The 17,624-nt window shown below is 35.7% G+C and overlaps 1 protein-coding gene across 1 annotated transcript in view; it reads left to right on the top strand.

Annotated features, from left to right (window-relative positions):
* Positions 1–17,624, top strand: part of ATRX (ATRX chromatin remodeler) — a gene marked incomplete at both ends in the record, with an annotated part of 225,503 nt that overhangs the window by 161,513 nt on the left and 46,366 nt on the right. The window contains 1 exon segment of the mRNA XM_084259121.1: positions 12,151–12,259. Within this exon segment, the coding sequence (XP_084115247.1) occupies positions 12,151–12,259 (109 nt within the window).

The raw sequence follows: 17,624 nt of genomic DNA, 5'->3' as shown, positions 1-17,624 counted from the left end.
ACGGTTGATAGTGTTTGGACCAGAGTGGTAGCAAGGGAGATGCTGCAAAGTAATTAAATGCTTCATATATTTTGAAAATTGAACCAATGTGATTTGATTATAGATTAGATAATGTGTATAAAAAAAATGGGAATCTGTGGACGCCATAGCTTTTGCTCCCAGAGTGTGCTTCATGTTACATGGTAATTGCTTCTGTCTCTGTTAAAATCTGTATTCATTGAAGGCAAACTCACTATTATCCATTTTTTGCACATTGTGTGTCTAGCACAGAGCTGGCCCTACAGCATATCTATAGTAAATACTTGCTGAACTGGCAGATTAATAATTGCCAATTCTGAATCTTCCCTCGTTCTTTTCCATAGAGAGTGATATTCTAGTAATGTATTTTCTCATGTGCCTATAATGTATCAGTGCTAGGTACATACTGACACTTTTTATCTTTCTCATCCCTCCATCCCATTTCCTTGTTTCTAGGATCCTTTCTTATTGACATATATTTAACGTAGATCTGCGTAGTTTGTATATGTTACCATGTTTAAGTATAATCTTGGCTTAAATATGTTTTTCTATTATCACTATATTTTACTGTTATTAGTCACATTCTATGTTCTGCTACTGCTTCCATTAATAAATGGAAAATGCTCATTTTACTTTATATCTGTAGTGCTGTGTTAACATTTCCCCATCTTTAATGGGTAAAAGAAATTGTCATTTTTTTCTAATTTGTATTTTTCTGGCTGCTAGTAAGATTGAGTATTTTTTCATATGCTTTGTTTCTAATTTTATACTTTTTTAACTAGCAGTCAGTGTGCTTTATTTTTGGATATCTACTACTATGATCATTATTACCATTATATGTTGAGGCTATTACAAGAAATTATGTTATAGAAAAGGATCAAACGCATAAAATATGCCCCTAGTTGAGATAGATATAATTTGCTATAAGATTTTGGGTGGTAATATTAGGGACTCAGTAGGCTTAATTACTGTGTGGCAGGCACTGTTCTAAGTGTTGTTTTTCTTATATTAACTCATTTACTAAACAACCCTATGCAATAGATTACTCTAGTTATTCCTATTTTTAAAGATAAAGAAACTGGGGCACAGGAGTTTAATTACTTGCCCTAAGTGAATAGTCTAGTAAATAGTAAAATTTAATATTCTAGTAAATGATAAGTGGTTAAACTCAGTATGTCTGACTAGAAAGGCTGTATATTTAACTACTAACCTATTAGTTTGAAGTTCTGGATTCACAGAAGTAGTAGTAAAGTTTGTTCCTTTGATTATCCAAGAAATGTGACTATGTTGAAATGCTTTTCAAAATATTCTTACCATTTTCTATTCATTTATAATTAGTATGTTAGCTTTTAACACTTCTATTCAAGTGAACACAATGCAAAGGTGACTTCAGCCTTTTTTTCATCCAGTCGTCTATCTCAAAGTTCTTTTTTTGTCAGACATATATGCCATTTTTCCCACTGGAAAGAAATAAAAACCATAAATAAATACATTGACTTTTGTAGCCAGGACCAAATTTTCAGCTAGGAAATTCTAGGTTTTCAAAATAAGGAAAGATATGGGTAAGTAACAAGCATGTCAAAAGCATCTTTTAAACTAATGTATTCAATTTAAAAGTTTGCTAAAAGGCAGAAATGTTTTGTCAACTTGTCTTTTTGTTATGACTCTAAGCTGTCATGATATGAATTTTGCGTAGAAGGGATATAAAATAGTCTTATGTTAAAGAATTGGAATGGAAATTACATATAAAATATAAAAATGTCCATAAGCACATAATCCATTGGTATTTTAGTATCATTGTAAGTCTTGGGTAAAATTTTTTATCTCACTGTCCAAAAGTTGACAGGTCTGATCACTGTTTCACTCATAAAGTCACAATCTTTTATTTACATATACATATACAGACACACCATACACATAACACATGTATGTAATTGTTGTGAAATAGGAACACATGTTTATAATTGTGGTTAGACCATAGGATACTTTTTGGCATAGTAGGTACTTAGTAAATACTTTTTTGGGGCAAATGGAAAATTGCATTCTTTGTCTTTGGTTTTTACCCAATAGGGTTTAACTTATTAATAAAATGGGAAACCTGATTATTTACAGGTTTTAATTAAAAACAAGGTTCATGAGCAAAATGAATCTTAATTATATTTTCTTGACAGTGTTAAAGGATACTAGTCAAGGGATCCTTTTAAGAAATGTAGAGGAAATACCTTTTGAAAGTACCTTTGCTATTCAGTATCTGTTGGATGGAAATCTATGGTGAATTTATCTGTAGGACATAAAATTACTGCATGGTTAAAATAAGCACATTTTGCTATGCAAATAGAATATATATGTATACACACACACACACACACAAAACCAGCTTTTAAATGTTGAATGAGGAAGAAAGTCTATTATAACTGACAGCGATATATGTGAAATCTTTTTAAAAAATTACATCATTGTTCATTTTTATACAATGTTTGCTTTCTTTTCTCAGGTGTAGAACCATAGAATTTACACCACCAATTCACCCATGCACCATCACCATAGTCCCTTGTGCTCTTCCCGCTCTCATCTTGATCCCTCTCCCTCCCCCTCCTCTGCGGATCGTCTCTGATTTATAGTTGTCTGTTTATTTTGTTTTGTTGTGTTTTTTATTGTTATTATTTTTCCCCCATCCCTTATTAGGTTCCCCTATATTCCTCCTATAAGTGAAACCATCCGATATTTTTCTTTTTCCTTTTGACTTATTTCATTGCACTTAATCTCTACTAGCTCCGTCCATGTTGCTGTGAATGGCGTGAGTTTATCTTTTTTTGATTGCTGATTAGTATTCCATTGTGTGTATATATAACACATCTTCTTGATCTAGTCATCTATTTTTGGGCATTTGAGTTGTATCCATAGCTTACCTATTGTAAATAGTGCTGCAATAAACATAGGGGTGGAGATATCCTTTTTTTTTTTAAATAATAAATTTTATTTTTATATTCCCCATACAATTGCAGCCCCCCATTCTGACCCCAATCCCTCCCTTCCCGCCCCCGCCCCCGCCCCCCTAAAAGTGTCTCTGGTTCATAGTTTTTTGTTGATTTTGATTTTCACTTTCTTATAGTTATTCATTTTCCTGGTCCCTTATTTAAGTTTTCTAGATTCCTGCTATGAGTGAGACCATCCGGTATTTTTCTTTTTCTTTTTGGCTTATTTCGCTGAGCATGATCCCTTCCAGCGTCATCCATGTTGCTGCAAATTGCATGTGTTTATCTTTTTTGAATGCTGAGTAATATTCCATGGTATATATGGACCACATCTTCTTGATCCAGTCATCTATTTTTGGGCATTTGGGTTGTTTCCAAAGCTTAGCTATTGTAAACAGTGCTGCTATAAACATAGGGGTGCAGGTGTTCTTTGGAATTGATGTTTCTGTGTCCTTTGGGTAAATACCTAGGAGTGGAATTGCTGGATCATATGGAAGCTCTATGTTTAGTAGGTCCAGAAATCTCCACACAGCTCTCCACAGTGGTTGGACCAGTTTGCACTCCCACCAACAGTGCAGAAGAGTTCCTTTTTCTCCACACCCTCGCCAACATTTGTTGTTGCTAGTTTTTTTAATATGTGCCATTCTCACTGGTGTGAGATGGTATCTCATGGTAGTTTTGATTTGCATTTCCCTGATGACAAGTGATGTTGAACATTTTTTCATATGCCTGTTGGCCATTTGCATTTCTTTTCAGAGAAGTTTCTTTTTAGCTCTTCTGCCCATTTTTTGACTGGATTATTTTCTTTGTTGTTGTTGAGTCTCATCAGCTCTTTGCAGATTTTTGTGATCAGTCCTTTATCATTAGTGTTGGGTGCAAAAATGTTCTCCCAGTTGGTGGGGTTTCTCTTTGTTTTTGTTATTGACTCTTTTGCTGTGCAGAAGCTCTTTAATTTGATGTAGTCCCAGCTGTTTATCTTTGCCTTCACTATCACTGCTTTGGGTGATGTGTCTGTAAAGATGTCTTTGATGTGCAAATCACGTAGTATTTCGCCTATGTTTCCTTCTATATATTTTATGGTTTCAGGTCTTATGTCTAGTTCTTTAATCCATTTTGAGTTGATTTTTGTGTATGGTGTGAGGTAGTGGTCAAGCTTCATTCTTTTGCATGTAGCGACCCAGTTTTCCCAGCACCATTTAACCTTTTGAATTAATGTTTTTGTGTCCTTTAGGTAGATTCCTAGGCGTGGACTTGCTGGGTCATATAATAGTTCCATTTATAGTAGTTCCATAGCGGATGGATCATTTTGCATTCCCAAAAGCAGTGTAGGAGAGTTCTTTTATTCACCATATCCTTGCCAACATTTGTTATTGCTGGTTTTTTTTTTTCTTTTTATATGTGCCATTCTTACTGGTGTAAGGTGGTATCTCATTGTGATTTTGATCTGCATTTCCCTGATTATGAAGGATGTTGAACATTTTTTCATATGCCTTTGGTCATTTGCATTTCCTCTTTGGAGAAGTGTCTGTTAAGTTCTTCTGCCCATTTTTTGACTGGATTGTTTACTTTGTTTTTGTTGAGTCATGTGAGTTCTTTGTATATCTTTGTGATCAGTCCCTTATTGGCTGTATGGAGTGCAAAAATTTTCTCCCAATCAATAGGGTGTCTCTTTGTTTTGGTTAATGTCTGTTTTGCTTTTTAGTTTGATGTAATTCTAGCTGTTTATCTTTTCCTTTACTTTCTTTGCTTTGAGAGATGAATCTTTAACGATGTTACTGAGATGTATGTCATGTAGTGTTTTACCTATATTTTCTTCTATGTATTTTATGGTTTCAGGTCATATGTTCAATTCTTTTATCCATTTTGAGTTGATTTTTGTGCATGGTGTCATTTGTTGCTTGGAAATATGCCAGCATGTTCCTGGGATAGGCTGAGGAATGAGTCATTGAAAAGGTTTGCAAGGCAAGACTCTGCTACTCAGCGAGCTGTTTATTAGCAGTAATGAACATACATGGTTGATTATGTGACAATGTCAGGAAGAGCAGTGTTCAGGGGAGACAAAGGGTAATCAACTTATGGGGAACAGGAAGGGACATGCCGGACACATATACAGGGAGGACATCCCATGCAGGTACTTAGTGTAATTTTGGAGCTACTCCCAAACTATCTCAGACCATGGCCACGCAATCAGTCAAACAGCTACCTAGGCATCCCCAGCTGCCTTGTGATGTGGGCCATTGTCATAAGGCAGTCATGCAGAGTGCCTTATCCAATTCTTTCACACACACAGGTGCATAGAGAGACCATACACACACAGGTGCAGAGGCTTCAAGTAGTAGAAAGGCCACAGTGTGAGGTAGTGGTCTAGTTTCATTCTTTTGCTAAATGGTGGTCCAGTTTTCCCAGCATCATTTATTGGGCAAACTGTCATTGTTCCATTGTATATTCTTTGCTCCTTTGTGAAAGATTAGTTGTCCGTATATATGACTTTATTTCTGGGCTTTCTATTTGGTTCCATTGGTCTGTGTGTTTGTTTTTGTTCCAGCACCGTACTGTTTTAATTATTATGGCTTTGTAGTATATTTTGACGTCTGGGAGTGTGATACTTCCATTTTCCTTTGTTTTAGTCAGGAGAGCTTGGCTATTTGAGGATTTGTGTGGCTTCATATGAATTTCATCAATATTTGTTCTATTTCTTTGAGGAATGTCATTGAGATTTTTATTGGAATAATATTGAATCTGTAAATTGCTTTTGGTAGGATGGCCATTTTGATTATGTTAATGCTACCAATCCATGAGCAGGGGGTGTCTTTCCATTTCTTTGTGTCTTCTATTTCTTTTAACAATGTTTTATAGTTTTCTTTGTATAGGTCCTTTACCTCTTTAGTTTGGTTTATTCCCAAGTATTTGATTCTTTTGTTTCAATTATAAAAGGGATGGTATTCTTGATTTCTTCCTCTTCAGATTGATTGTATAGAGGAAGGCTACTGATTTTGTGTGTCGATTTTGTATCCTGCTACTTTACTAAACTGGTTGATTGTTTTGATTAGTTTTTCTGTGGAGTTTTTAGGGTTCTCTATGTATATTATTCTGTCATCTGCGAATAGTGATAGTGTTCCTTCTTCTTTCCCTATTTGGATTCCTTGTATATCTTTCTCTTGTCTTATTGCTCTGGCTAGGAATTCCAGTATTATATTGAAAAGCAGTGGCGAGAGTGGACATCCTTGTCTTGTTCCTGATCATAAAGGAAAGGCTTTCAACTTTTCACCATTGAGAATAATATTGCTGTGGGTTTGTCATATATGGCTTTGTCATCATTTTAAGGTATGTTCCTTCTATCCCGAGAATTTCAAGGGCCTTCATCATTATGGATGTTGAACTTTGTCAAATGTTTTCTCAGCATCTATTGATATGATCATAAAATTTTTCTTTTTGTTGATGTGTTGGATTACATTAATTGGTTTTCAGATGTGGAACCATCCTGGAATAAATCCCACTTGATTGGGGTATATTATCTTTTTGATGCATTGTTGGATTCTGTTGGTGAGGATTTTTGCATCATTGTTCATTTGGGACATTGGCCTATAATTTTCTTTTTTTGTGTTGTCTTTGTTTGGTTTTGGTGTTAGTGTAATGTTGGCTTCATGAAACATTTTTGGTAGTATTCCTTCCTTCTCAATTTTTTGAAAGAGTTTGTGTAGGATAGGCACTAGTCCATTTTTGAATGTTTGGTAGAATTCATTTGTGAAGTCATCTGGTCCTTGGCTTTTGTTTCGGGGGAGTGTTTTGAATACTTTTTTCAATTTCACTGCTTGTAATTGGTCTGTTTAGGTGTTCTATTTCTTTATCTAGGCTTAGATGATTATGTTCTAGGAATTTGTCCATCTCTTCTAGATTGTTGAACTTGTTTGCATATAAATGTTCATAATCTGATTACGCTTTTGATTTCTAATGAATCTGTTGTAGTTTCTCCTCTTTTGTTTATGATCCTATTTGTGTTTCATCCTGTTTTTTTTTTTTTTTTTTGTGAGTCTGGCTAGAGATTTGTGTATTTTGTTTACTTTTTCAAAGAACCATCTTTTATCTTCATTTATCTTTTGGATTTTTTTTTAATTTCATTTTGTTTATTTGTTTGATTTTTATTATTTCTTTCTACTGGTTCTGGGTTGGGTTTTGTTTTTGTTTTTGTTTTTGTTTTGTTATTTTTCTAATTCTTTGCGATGGGAGATTAGGTTGTTTCTTTGAGTTCTTTCTTGTTTCTTGATGTGAGCGTGTATTGCTATATACTTTCTTCTTATTGCTTTTACTGTGTCCCTAAATTCTGGAAAGTGGTGTCCTCATTGTCCTTCAACTCAAAGTATCTTTTAATTTCTTCTTTGATCTCCTCTTTAATACAACAGTCTTCCTTTAGTGTGGATTTCAATCTTGATGAAGTGAGAGGGTTCCTTGCTTTCTTTTCATGTTTGATTTCTAGTTTGATGCCCTTATGAGCCGAGAAGATAGTTGGAATGATTTTGATGTTAATGTGTTTGTTGATTTTTGTCTTGTGGCTCTATATGTGATTGATTCTGGAGAATGATCCATGTGCAGTTGAGAAAAATGTGTACTCGGATTATTTTGGGTACAGTGTCCTATAGATGTCTGTTCAGCCCGTGAAGTATAGGTCTTTATTTAGGGCTCTATTGTCTGTTTATTTTTTGTCTCATTGATCTGTCCATTGGTGAGAGTGGGATGTTGAGGTCTCCTATTATATATGTATTTTCTCTGTTTTCAGAGGTGGTAATAATTTTTGATATATTTTGGTGCTACTTCATTTGGTGAGTATATGTTGATGAGTGTTATCTCTTGCCGATGTATTGTCCCCTTAAACATAATGTAGTGTCCATGTATGTTTCTTTTTATCTTTTTTAGTTTGAAATATATTTCATCTGATATAAGTATAGTTGTTCCTGCCTTCTTTTTTGGTCCATTTGCTTGTAGGATTGTTTTCCAACCTTTTACTTTCAGTCTGTGTTTATCTTTTGTATTTAAATGTGTTTCCTGGATACAGCAGAAGTTTGGATTTTGTTTTTTAATCCAGCCTGCTACTCTGTTTTTTTAATGATGAACTTAATCCATTTACATTAAGAGTTTATATTGATATGTTGGTATCTGTATTTGCCATTTTATTTTTCTTTTTGTGGTTTTATTCCTTGCCTTATTCTGGTCTTATTCATTCCTCTGTTGGTTTTGGCTTTAGGACTTCTTCTAGTATTTTTTGGAGTGGGGGTTTAATTGTAATGATTTTCTGGAGTTTCTGTAAGTCTGAGAAGGTCCTTTTTTTTCTTCATAGAGGAAGGAGAGCTTTGCAGGGTAAAGTATTCTTGGTTGACATTTGTTGTCTTATAATTTGTTGAATATGTCTCTCCATTCTCTTCTTGCCCATAGTGTTTATTCAGAGAAGTCTGATGTCAGCCTGATTGGTTTTCCTTTGTAGGTTATCTGTTCTTCCCCCTTGTTAGCTTTATAATTTTTTTCCTTGTCTTGGACTCTTGAAAACATTGCTTTATGTGTCTTGCTGAGTTTTCCTTTCATTGTGGTTATTTGGTGTTCTTGTCGCTTCTTGTATGTCTATTTTCATCTCCTTCATGCTTGGAAGTTCTCTTCAATTATCTCTTTGAATATTTTCTCTATTCCTATGTCTCTCTCCTCTCCTTCTGGGATTGCTATTACTCTTATATTTCCTTTCCTCGGGAAGTCAGATAGTTGTCAAAGTGTTTCTTCATTCTTTTTCCTTTGTACTTCTCTTCTCTTTCCTTTTCTTTTTTTGGTTCTTTTTATTTCAGTATCTCTGAGAGTACTGATTTGTTCCTTTCCATCAATTATGTTTTCATTGCTTTTTTCAGAGTTCTTTAGCTCCTCTGTTAATCTTCTAATCTCCTGCATTTCTTTTATTTCCTTCTTTAGGAACTCAATTTCATTCTTCAGTTCATTAATTATTTTCTCATATCATTCTTTGAATTTTTGTCTTCTTTATTTTTTGGGTCATGATGATTTACAGTTCTCTATCTGGCAGGCAGAGAAGTTCTTCCATGTCATTGTTGTTGAGTTCTGGGGACTGATTTTCTTTTTGTGATGTCTCCTTCCCCTGAGAGCTTACTTGGCTATTTGTATTTTACCTTCTCCTTGTTGTTTGTTTTCCACTTTGTTCTATGATTTGGGACACTGTCACTGCTACTGGTGGGCATGTCTTCGGGTTGCTCTTCCTGGGATGTCGGGAACTGGTGGTCAGACCAAGTTCAGCACTGTTGTACATAAACTCCACAAGGGTATTGATGCTGTGGATATGTTGATGGTTGCTGTCCCTGAAGATCCACTCCCTCTGTATTAACCCAGTTCCAGAAGGGGATTTGGGTCTCTGTCTTCCAACGATGGCACAGGGGCTGTGGTCTCCCAGTGCCCGCAGTTCCCCTTGATAGCAGATCCTACCCCTGCTCTCCATATGTCAAATTTTTTAACTTTTATTATTGTTGCCTAATTTTAATCCCTCATATTTTTATTAATTGTTTATATATCTGTACAACCTTGGGGGGGATACATTTTAACATCTCCATGTGTTTACATAATTCATTCACCCTCCACCACAACTTCCACGCCAATATTCGTATCCGTTTATTTCCCCTATTCCCTCCTTTCTCTCCCCTGTACCCTCTAGTAATGTGATTCTAAAATTCTAAAATTTATTTTTGCTGTCATTTGCCAGTTTGTGCTATTTGGTCATTCATATTTCACATAACACAATCACCTGAAGATCTATCCATTATGTTGCAAATGGCATTAGTTTGTCTTTCTTTAATACCTGAGTAGTAGTCCATTCTGTAATTTCTTTATCCAGTTGTCTTTCATCTGGTACTAAGGTTGGTTCCTTGACTTGGCTGTTGTGGATAGTGCTATGAACATAGGAATGCATACATCTTTTTGTATTAGCTGGTAAAATACCTACCAGTGGTATTGCTGGATCACACAGTATGTCCATTTTAACTTTTTTGAGGAACCTCCATACCATTTTCTATAGATACTGTACCAAATTATAGCAAAAATTTGGTGAGCATTCCTTTTTCTCTACATCGTTGCCAACATTTGTTGTTTCCTTTCTTTTTATTGTAGACTGTTCTCTTTGGGGTAAAGTGATATCTCATTGTGGTTTCTATGTGCATTTTCCTTTATAATAAGTAATGTTGAATGATTTTGCATGTTACTGTAGTCCATCTGAATGTCTTCTTTGGAGAAGGCCTTTTGCCCATTTTGTTGTGTTTTATTTTAATGAGGTGACATTGGTTTACAATGTTTGTGATTGAGAGGTATGGGAACCTCCCTTCAGGTGTTGTTACCATGCCATACCAACCACCAAAGTACCCACAGTCCTCCACTATAGTCCATTTTGTTCCCTCATCACTCTTAATCCCATTGTTTGATTAAATTGTTTTTATGTTGTAGAGTTTATATATTTTGGAAAATTACCCCTTGTCAGATGTGTGATATGCAGATATCTTCTCCCAGTGCATAGCTTGCCTTTTTGTTTTTATGATGGTTTCTTTTGAGGTGCAAATGCTTTTTAGTTCGGTGTAGTCCCATTTGGTGTTTTTTTTTAAAGATTATTTATGCATACAAGAACTGGGGTACAGGCCAGAGTTGTGGAGGGTGAGAGGATTCTCCAGAGACAGTGTGGGGAGCAGAACAGTCAGACTGACTGAAATACACTGCTGAGGGGAGAAGCAGGTGAGTCAGGAAAGGTCTGCTGCGTCATGTGGGTAGTTCCCTGGCTGGCTGGTGATCGAACTCATGCTGCAGAAGCTGCAGATAGCTTCACAGTGCTGTGCTTAACCCCTTGTGCCACCCTTGTTTAATCTTTTGTTTGTTTCCCTTGCCAATGGAGTTGTGTCCCCAAATACATCTCTATGGTTTATGTCTGGTAGTGTATCCCCTACGTTTTGTCTTAAGTATTTTTATGGTTTCAGGTGTTGTATCCAAATTTTTAATCAATTTTGAGTTAATTTTTGTCTATTTTTGTCTAAAGATCTAGTTTGATATTTTTTGCATGTGACTCCATGTTTGCTGACACTATTAAAAAGGAAACTGTCCATGTTTGTATGGGTGTATTTCTAGGCTTTCTATTCTATTCCATTCATTAATCTGCATTTCTATTTTTGTTCCAATACCATACTTGATTACTATTGTGTGGTACAGTTTGAAGACAGGGAGTGTGATATCTCCATTTTTCTTTTTTTCCTTTCAGAATTTGCCTATTCAGGGCCTTTTGTGATTCTATATAAATTTTATAATTGTTTATTCTATTTCCTTGAAAAAAAGTCATTGGTATTTTGATAGGTATTGCATTGGATTTGTCAATTTCTTTAGGTTAATATGACCATTTTAACAATGTCTATTCTACCAATCCATCCATGAGCATGGGATATTGTTCAGTTTCTTTGTGTCTTATTTCCTTTAACATAGTCTTACAGTTTTCAGTGTGTAGGTCCTTAACCTCCTTCATTAACTTTGTTCCCAGATATTTCATTCTTTTGGTATGATTATAAATGGAATCGTTTTAAAAATTTCCTCTTCTGATATTTATGATTAGTAATGCAGTTAGCTTTTTTGTATTGATTTTTGTATCCTGTTACTTTACCATTTCATTTATTCTATCTGGTAATTTTTTGGTGGAGTCTTTGATTTTCTGTGTATATTATGTCATTAGTGAATAGTATTAGTTTCACTTCCCCTTTTTCATTTTGTATTTCTTTTATGTCATCTTCTTTCCTAATTGGTCCAGCTTTGACTTCAATATTATGTTGACTAGTAGTGATGAAGGTAGTCATTCTTGTCTTGTTCATGATCTTTGAGGAAAGGCTTTTAATTTATCACCATTGAGTGTGATGTTGGCTGTGGGCTTATCATATACGGCCTTTGTTATTGTTGAGAATAAGTTTTGTTTATTCCCATTTTATTGAATTTTAATAATCAGTGAGTGTTGAATCTTGGATTCTTTTTCTGTGTATTTTGAGATGATCATGTGATTTTTACCTTTTTTTTGATCTGCATATGTTAATGATTTGCATATGTTGAACCAATCTTTCATACCTGGAGTGAAACCTACAGTTTCTTGTTAAATTTTCAGGTGAGGGGAAATGGCTCCGAAACATTGACTATTACCGTTTAGATGGTTCTACAACTGCACAATCAAGGAAAAAATGGGCTGAAGAGTTTAATGATGAAACTAATGTGAGGTAAGAAGCATTTGAAAATCATTTTTAAGTCTGTATACTGTAAAATTCACTCTTCTTAGTGCACTGTAATACATTTTTGACATATTTAAGATATAGTCAAAATATAAAATAGCTTTCTTTCTGCTTTAAGAAATTGAGTTAAGGAATTCAGTCAAGATGTCATACAGTTTGTAATCTTTTGAGGCTGACTTCCTTAGCAAAATGCATCTGGTATATTTTTTTCAAATATCTGTAGATTGTTCCTTTTTTATTGAGTAGTATTCCATTGTATGTATGTATCATAGTTTGTGTATCCATTTTCCCTTGAGAGATATTGGAGTTCTTTCCAGGTTTTGGAATTAAAATTGAGGTTGCTCTAAACATTCATACATATGATTTTGCATGATCAATAGAAATTTATTTAAGTGAAATGATAATCCAGGAATTGGTTGCTAGATTGTGTGGTAAGTTTTTATTTAGCTTTGTAAGAAACTGCTGAACAGTTTTCTAGGTGTTTGTATAATTTTGCATTCCCACCAACAATGTATGAGATTTACAGTTGCTTTTTATGTTCCTTTAAAAATTAATTGTATTGGTTTATAAGGATATTTTATGTGGTTTTAATTTTCATTTTCATAGTAACATTGATACTGACCATCTTTTCTTGTTCTTATTGACCACATTTATATCATCTTTGATATAAATACATATATGAAATACTAATATATAAGATATATATATAATATCTTAGAGGGTTTTAAAGTGAACAAAGTATTCCTGCTCTCTTGTAGAAATTTGAATTGTATTCTTTAAACTACTGTAGATAATAGGGTGTATTGCTGATGTTGCTTTTAACTGTTTGAACCATTAGCAATTAATGGGCTGGAACTGCTTTTGGAAGAGAGAAAAAAAAAAAATATATATATATATATATATATACTCAGACGTATATACATGCACATAGATGTGTGAAAGCCTGGCCTTTGAGAAAAGGATGAAGAAATAGGATTTAGTTTAATGAAAATGGCTGAGGTATAAATATTTGGCCTTAATAAATTTTAAAGCATGAAAGATAATATATTGTGTGTGTAAACATATATTTCAATTCTAGAAGTCATAAAATGGACCTAGGATTAAGGCTAATAAAGTTCTAGTTAGACCATAGGGAAGAGTATTATTCTATTAGATATTTAATGTCTATAGAGCCTGGAGAGTTTGACCACAGGGATGGTTTCTACAGTAAATTTGCAAAAGCACATGAGTAAGTGTTTAAATAATAAATGCATTTTATAGTTTGTAATTTTTAAAAATACTATACGTGTCAAGAAATAATTTTATTAATTAACTCTAGTCTAATTTTTCAGTTACTCTAGACCTTATATTTGCTCAGTTTCTCAAAATTTTAAATTTCACAATGGCACATGTTTTGTCCCATAATGCTTTAAGAGTGCTTGTCTGTCTATATTGATATGATGCAAATAAGTTAGAGAGAGACCCAGTCAAGGATTTAAGCAAGGGATGTTTATTATGGATCACACAGTAGGATAGGGGAGGCAAATGCCTTGAGCCATACTGTCAACAGAAAGCTGCTGGGGTCTTGGCTTTATGGGGTTGATCACCAGGGTGGGGCTAGTGAGGAAGCAGGATATTAGCTGGCCAGGGTTTTAGCAGGTTAACTTAATGATAAGGACAATGACCATGTTAACTCAGTAAACAAGGACCATGTACCAGGGGCTCTGTAACTAACCCCTTTGTTGCATTCCATTCCTTATTCTTAAGGGGGTTTAATGGTGATAGTCTTTTTCTACTGTTACTTCCTGCTGAAGAGGGGGCAGTGTCATCATGGGGACCCTTAGAGGAATGGAATTTCAATTGAGCGAGGCAGAGATAGGTTTGGGCATTCCCTGGCTGGGTTCACATTTGTTCATACTCTTAGACGAGGGCCATTTGGAGTTTCCCAAGGGCCAGGGGTGGGGGACTCATTTACTGCAGGGCAAAAACAGTAATATTCAGAAGGCAAGAAGAAAGCAAGCTGCCAACCATCCATTTATTCCTAGGATAGAATTACTTGACCTTCTAGTATCTTATTTTAAACAGCAATTTTAGGTCAAAGATTGGCTCACACAAATACCCAGGGTACACAGGCTCTTGGATTTCCTCTGGGGAACAGCAGGCTGTACTTGGGTATGGTTGCTCCAGGGTTCATTCCACCTACCTGAAATATATCTATGTATGCCCCTCTAATTCATTCAGTCCTGTTTAGAAAATCTCAGATTTCTTGTAAGCAATTATTATGAGTACAGCTTTTTCCATAAGCTCTACAATTTCTTTTCTCCTCACTTCTGTGACAAACCTGTATTTTCAGAGTATTTGTCAGTTGTTTTCCTGTGAATTTCTCTGAATACAAAGCACTAAAATAAGGAATTTCTGTAAATGGCAAGACTTAGTCTTATTATAAAGCAATTTGACAAGGAATTTTACTCAATTTTGTGACATACAGTATTTTAGAATAACCAGAATTGATACAAGTAATATTATACCACAGTAAAGTTTCACATAATTTTATAACACTCATCAGTATTCACATATATTCAGTGTTCCTCATAAAAGCTTCAAAATAACCAAACTGGCCCAGCTTAACATTTTTTTCCACAAGGAGAACAGGGTTTTTAATGTGTCTTAGATGTCCTTAAGACCTCTGATTTTTCTTTTTATTTTTTTAAAAAATTATTTATGCATACAAGAACTGGGGTGTAGACCAGAGGTGCAGGGGGTGAGAGGATTCACCAGAGACGGAGTGGGGAGCAGAACATGCAGACTGACTGAGATACACTGCTGAGGGAGTAGCGGGTGAGATAGGAGAGGTCTGCTGCGCCATATGTGGCTTAGCTCCCTAGCTGGGGATAGAACTCATGCTGCCCGGGTTGATGATAGCTTGATACTGCTGAGACTTTAACTCCTGTGCCACCAGGGAGGCCCCAAGATTTTTCCTTTTTATTCATCAAAAGCTTTATTATTTTAGAATTTTGATTATAGGGAAGTTTTTTTCCAACAGGCATAACACAGATTTTTCTAAAATACTTAATTACCCAGAGTGACAAAGATTTTAAGAGCAATTATTCTCAGACAGGGCCTCAGCAATCTGTCAAGACTAGATTAATCTCTAGTCAATAAACCCTGAAGGTAATAGAGAACCAGCACTAGATCTTCAGGTTACTTAAACCTGGTCAATTACTTTTCAATACCTGAGGGAAGGTTTCAGTTCTGTCCACCTGCACCTTAGTAATTCTGTCATTGGAACCAGGGCCCTCAGTGTGATCCCAATCTCCCCACAAAAACGGGTGAATAAGCTTGTAGCATGCCAGCTGCTGTCCATTGCTCCACCTGCCAGTAGTCAAAGAGATGGACCAAAGGGTCCTGCTCCCACGCCCAGGAAAAGGCTCTTGGAAGCCTCTGGTCAAGATTGAAAAGAGTACTCTACAAACACTGGTGATTAGCAAAAGAGACTCCAGAAAGTGCAGGGGCTAGGGGCCTATTAAGGTTTTAGGAATAGAGTTTGAGAACAAAGAAGTTAAGCTCTATTGGCTGAGAAAGCAGGAGAGTGGACTTGTCTGAAGTCCATTTGTTGATGCTAGTTGTGTGCACCAGTCAGCTGTAGCTCGAGGGTCGTGCAGGGCTTGTGACCATCTCCACGGTGAACATCTCTTGGATGCTGTGTTATCTGCAGCTCCAGGTTGAACTGGTATCGTCACAAGGACTCTAACTCCTTTTCTCTTCTGGGTCTTTTAACTCACTCTTTTCCCATAGCAGCCAACTAGATAAACTGTGGAAAGACTCAGAAATGCCCAGGCTGGGGAATATTAGTGGGAAAAAAATGGCCCAAGGAAATTTTGCCAACAGGTGTCTGGGCCTAAAGTTATCAGTTGTTTTTTGTTTTTTTTGTTTTTTTGTTTTTTTTCACCTCTTGCATACCAGCCCATGGGAACAGTACAATTCTTTTTTTTTAAGATTTATTTTTATTTATACAAGAGCTGGGGTACAGGCCAGATGTGCAGGAGGGTGAGAGGATTCACCAAAGACAGAGCGGGGAACAGAACAGGCAGACTGACAAAATACACTGCTGAGGGGGAATAGCGGGCGAGACAAGAGAGGTCTGCCCTGCCATGTAGGCTTCTCCCCGGCCGTGTGGGATCGAACCTGTGCTACAGAGGCTGTAGACAGCTTCACAGCGTGGGGCTCAACTGCCTGCACCACCAGGGAGGCCCAACAGTACAATTCTTGCAAAATTTTTGTCCTTGATCCCTGTCTTGTCCCAGTCACTATCCCAGGACCCTTCCTATCTCAGTATTAGTTAGATTGATGCAGAAATCAGAAATTTGGGTGTTAATTTCTGGTCTCAAATACTGCTAAAACACATCTTTTTTCCCCTTAAGTTACAGGTATTCACTAAAACAGGAAATTCAATTATTTCATGTATCAACTAAGATGAGTTACCCTTTCTTAAGTCTTGTTAAACACAGTAAAACAAATGAAGTCTTGGTAACTTTAGCACAGTTGCCCTCTTTCAACATCAGCTTCTCACTGAAATCTGACCACAGTTTAAGAATACCTTTTTCCTTTTAGCAGATGGAAGAAAATTGAGATTTGGTTTTACGTATGTTGACTATTTATTAAGGCTTAATTTTTAGAAACCCTCATTACAAGTCATTCAATCTTATTTAGTTTGACCATGTAAAATTCATTTCTAAGATTTCTCATTTAAACCCTCTATAAGTTCTTTTGCTTTTATCATGTATTATATTATTCCATTCCAAAAACAACCAGCTTAATCTTCAGGCAAAATCTTTTAGATTCTGAACAAACTATCTCCATTTTCTGTGCCTTCAAACAAAGACATCCTGCCTTTTCCCATAGGGTCTTTTCATTATCTTCATTAGTTTCAATTTCACACGTCAATAAAAATTCTCAACTCCTAAAACCTTACCTTCTGAATTTCTTGATTATAAGCACCTATAAAAACTGTTACCCGGTTATCCCTTTAAATTAGAAGACTCACAAGTAACTTGTCATATTTTCTAGAACATATGATTCAATTGTTATTTCTATTACATGAAATAAGACACATTTCACTCATATACCCAGATCCTTAGTTCCCTTGCAATAAGGAGATAAAAGTAAGCCTAAATTCTATCACAGTTTTAATCCCAGAGGAGGGTATCCCTACCTTGACCTTGCAGGGCCTGAACAGTGGTTTAGCTATTAGACTGAAGTTGGGAATCCAAAGTTAACAGAACCCTGTCATTCCCAAGAATTCCTACAGCTCTTTGTGAGTTTTTGGAATGGGGACCTAGCAGATGGGCTTCCTTTCTATCTGTAGGCAGCCTCT

The sequence above is a fragment of the Talpa europaea genome (assembly GCF_964194135.1).
Source record: "Talpa europaea genome assembly, chromosome: X".
NCBI classification, from domain to species: Eukaryota; Metazoa; Chordata; class Mammalia; order Eulipotyphla; family Talpidae; genus Talpa; species Talpa europaea.
This window is presented reverse-complemented; position numbering and strand designations above follow the sequence as displayed.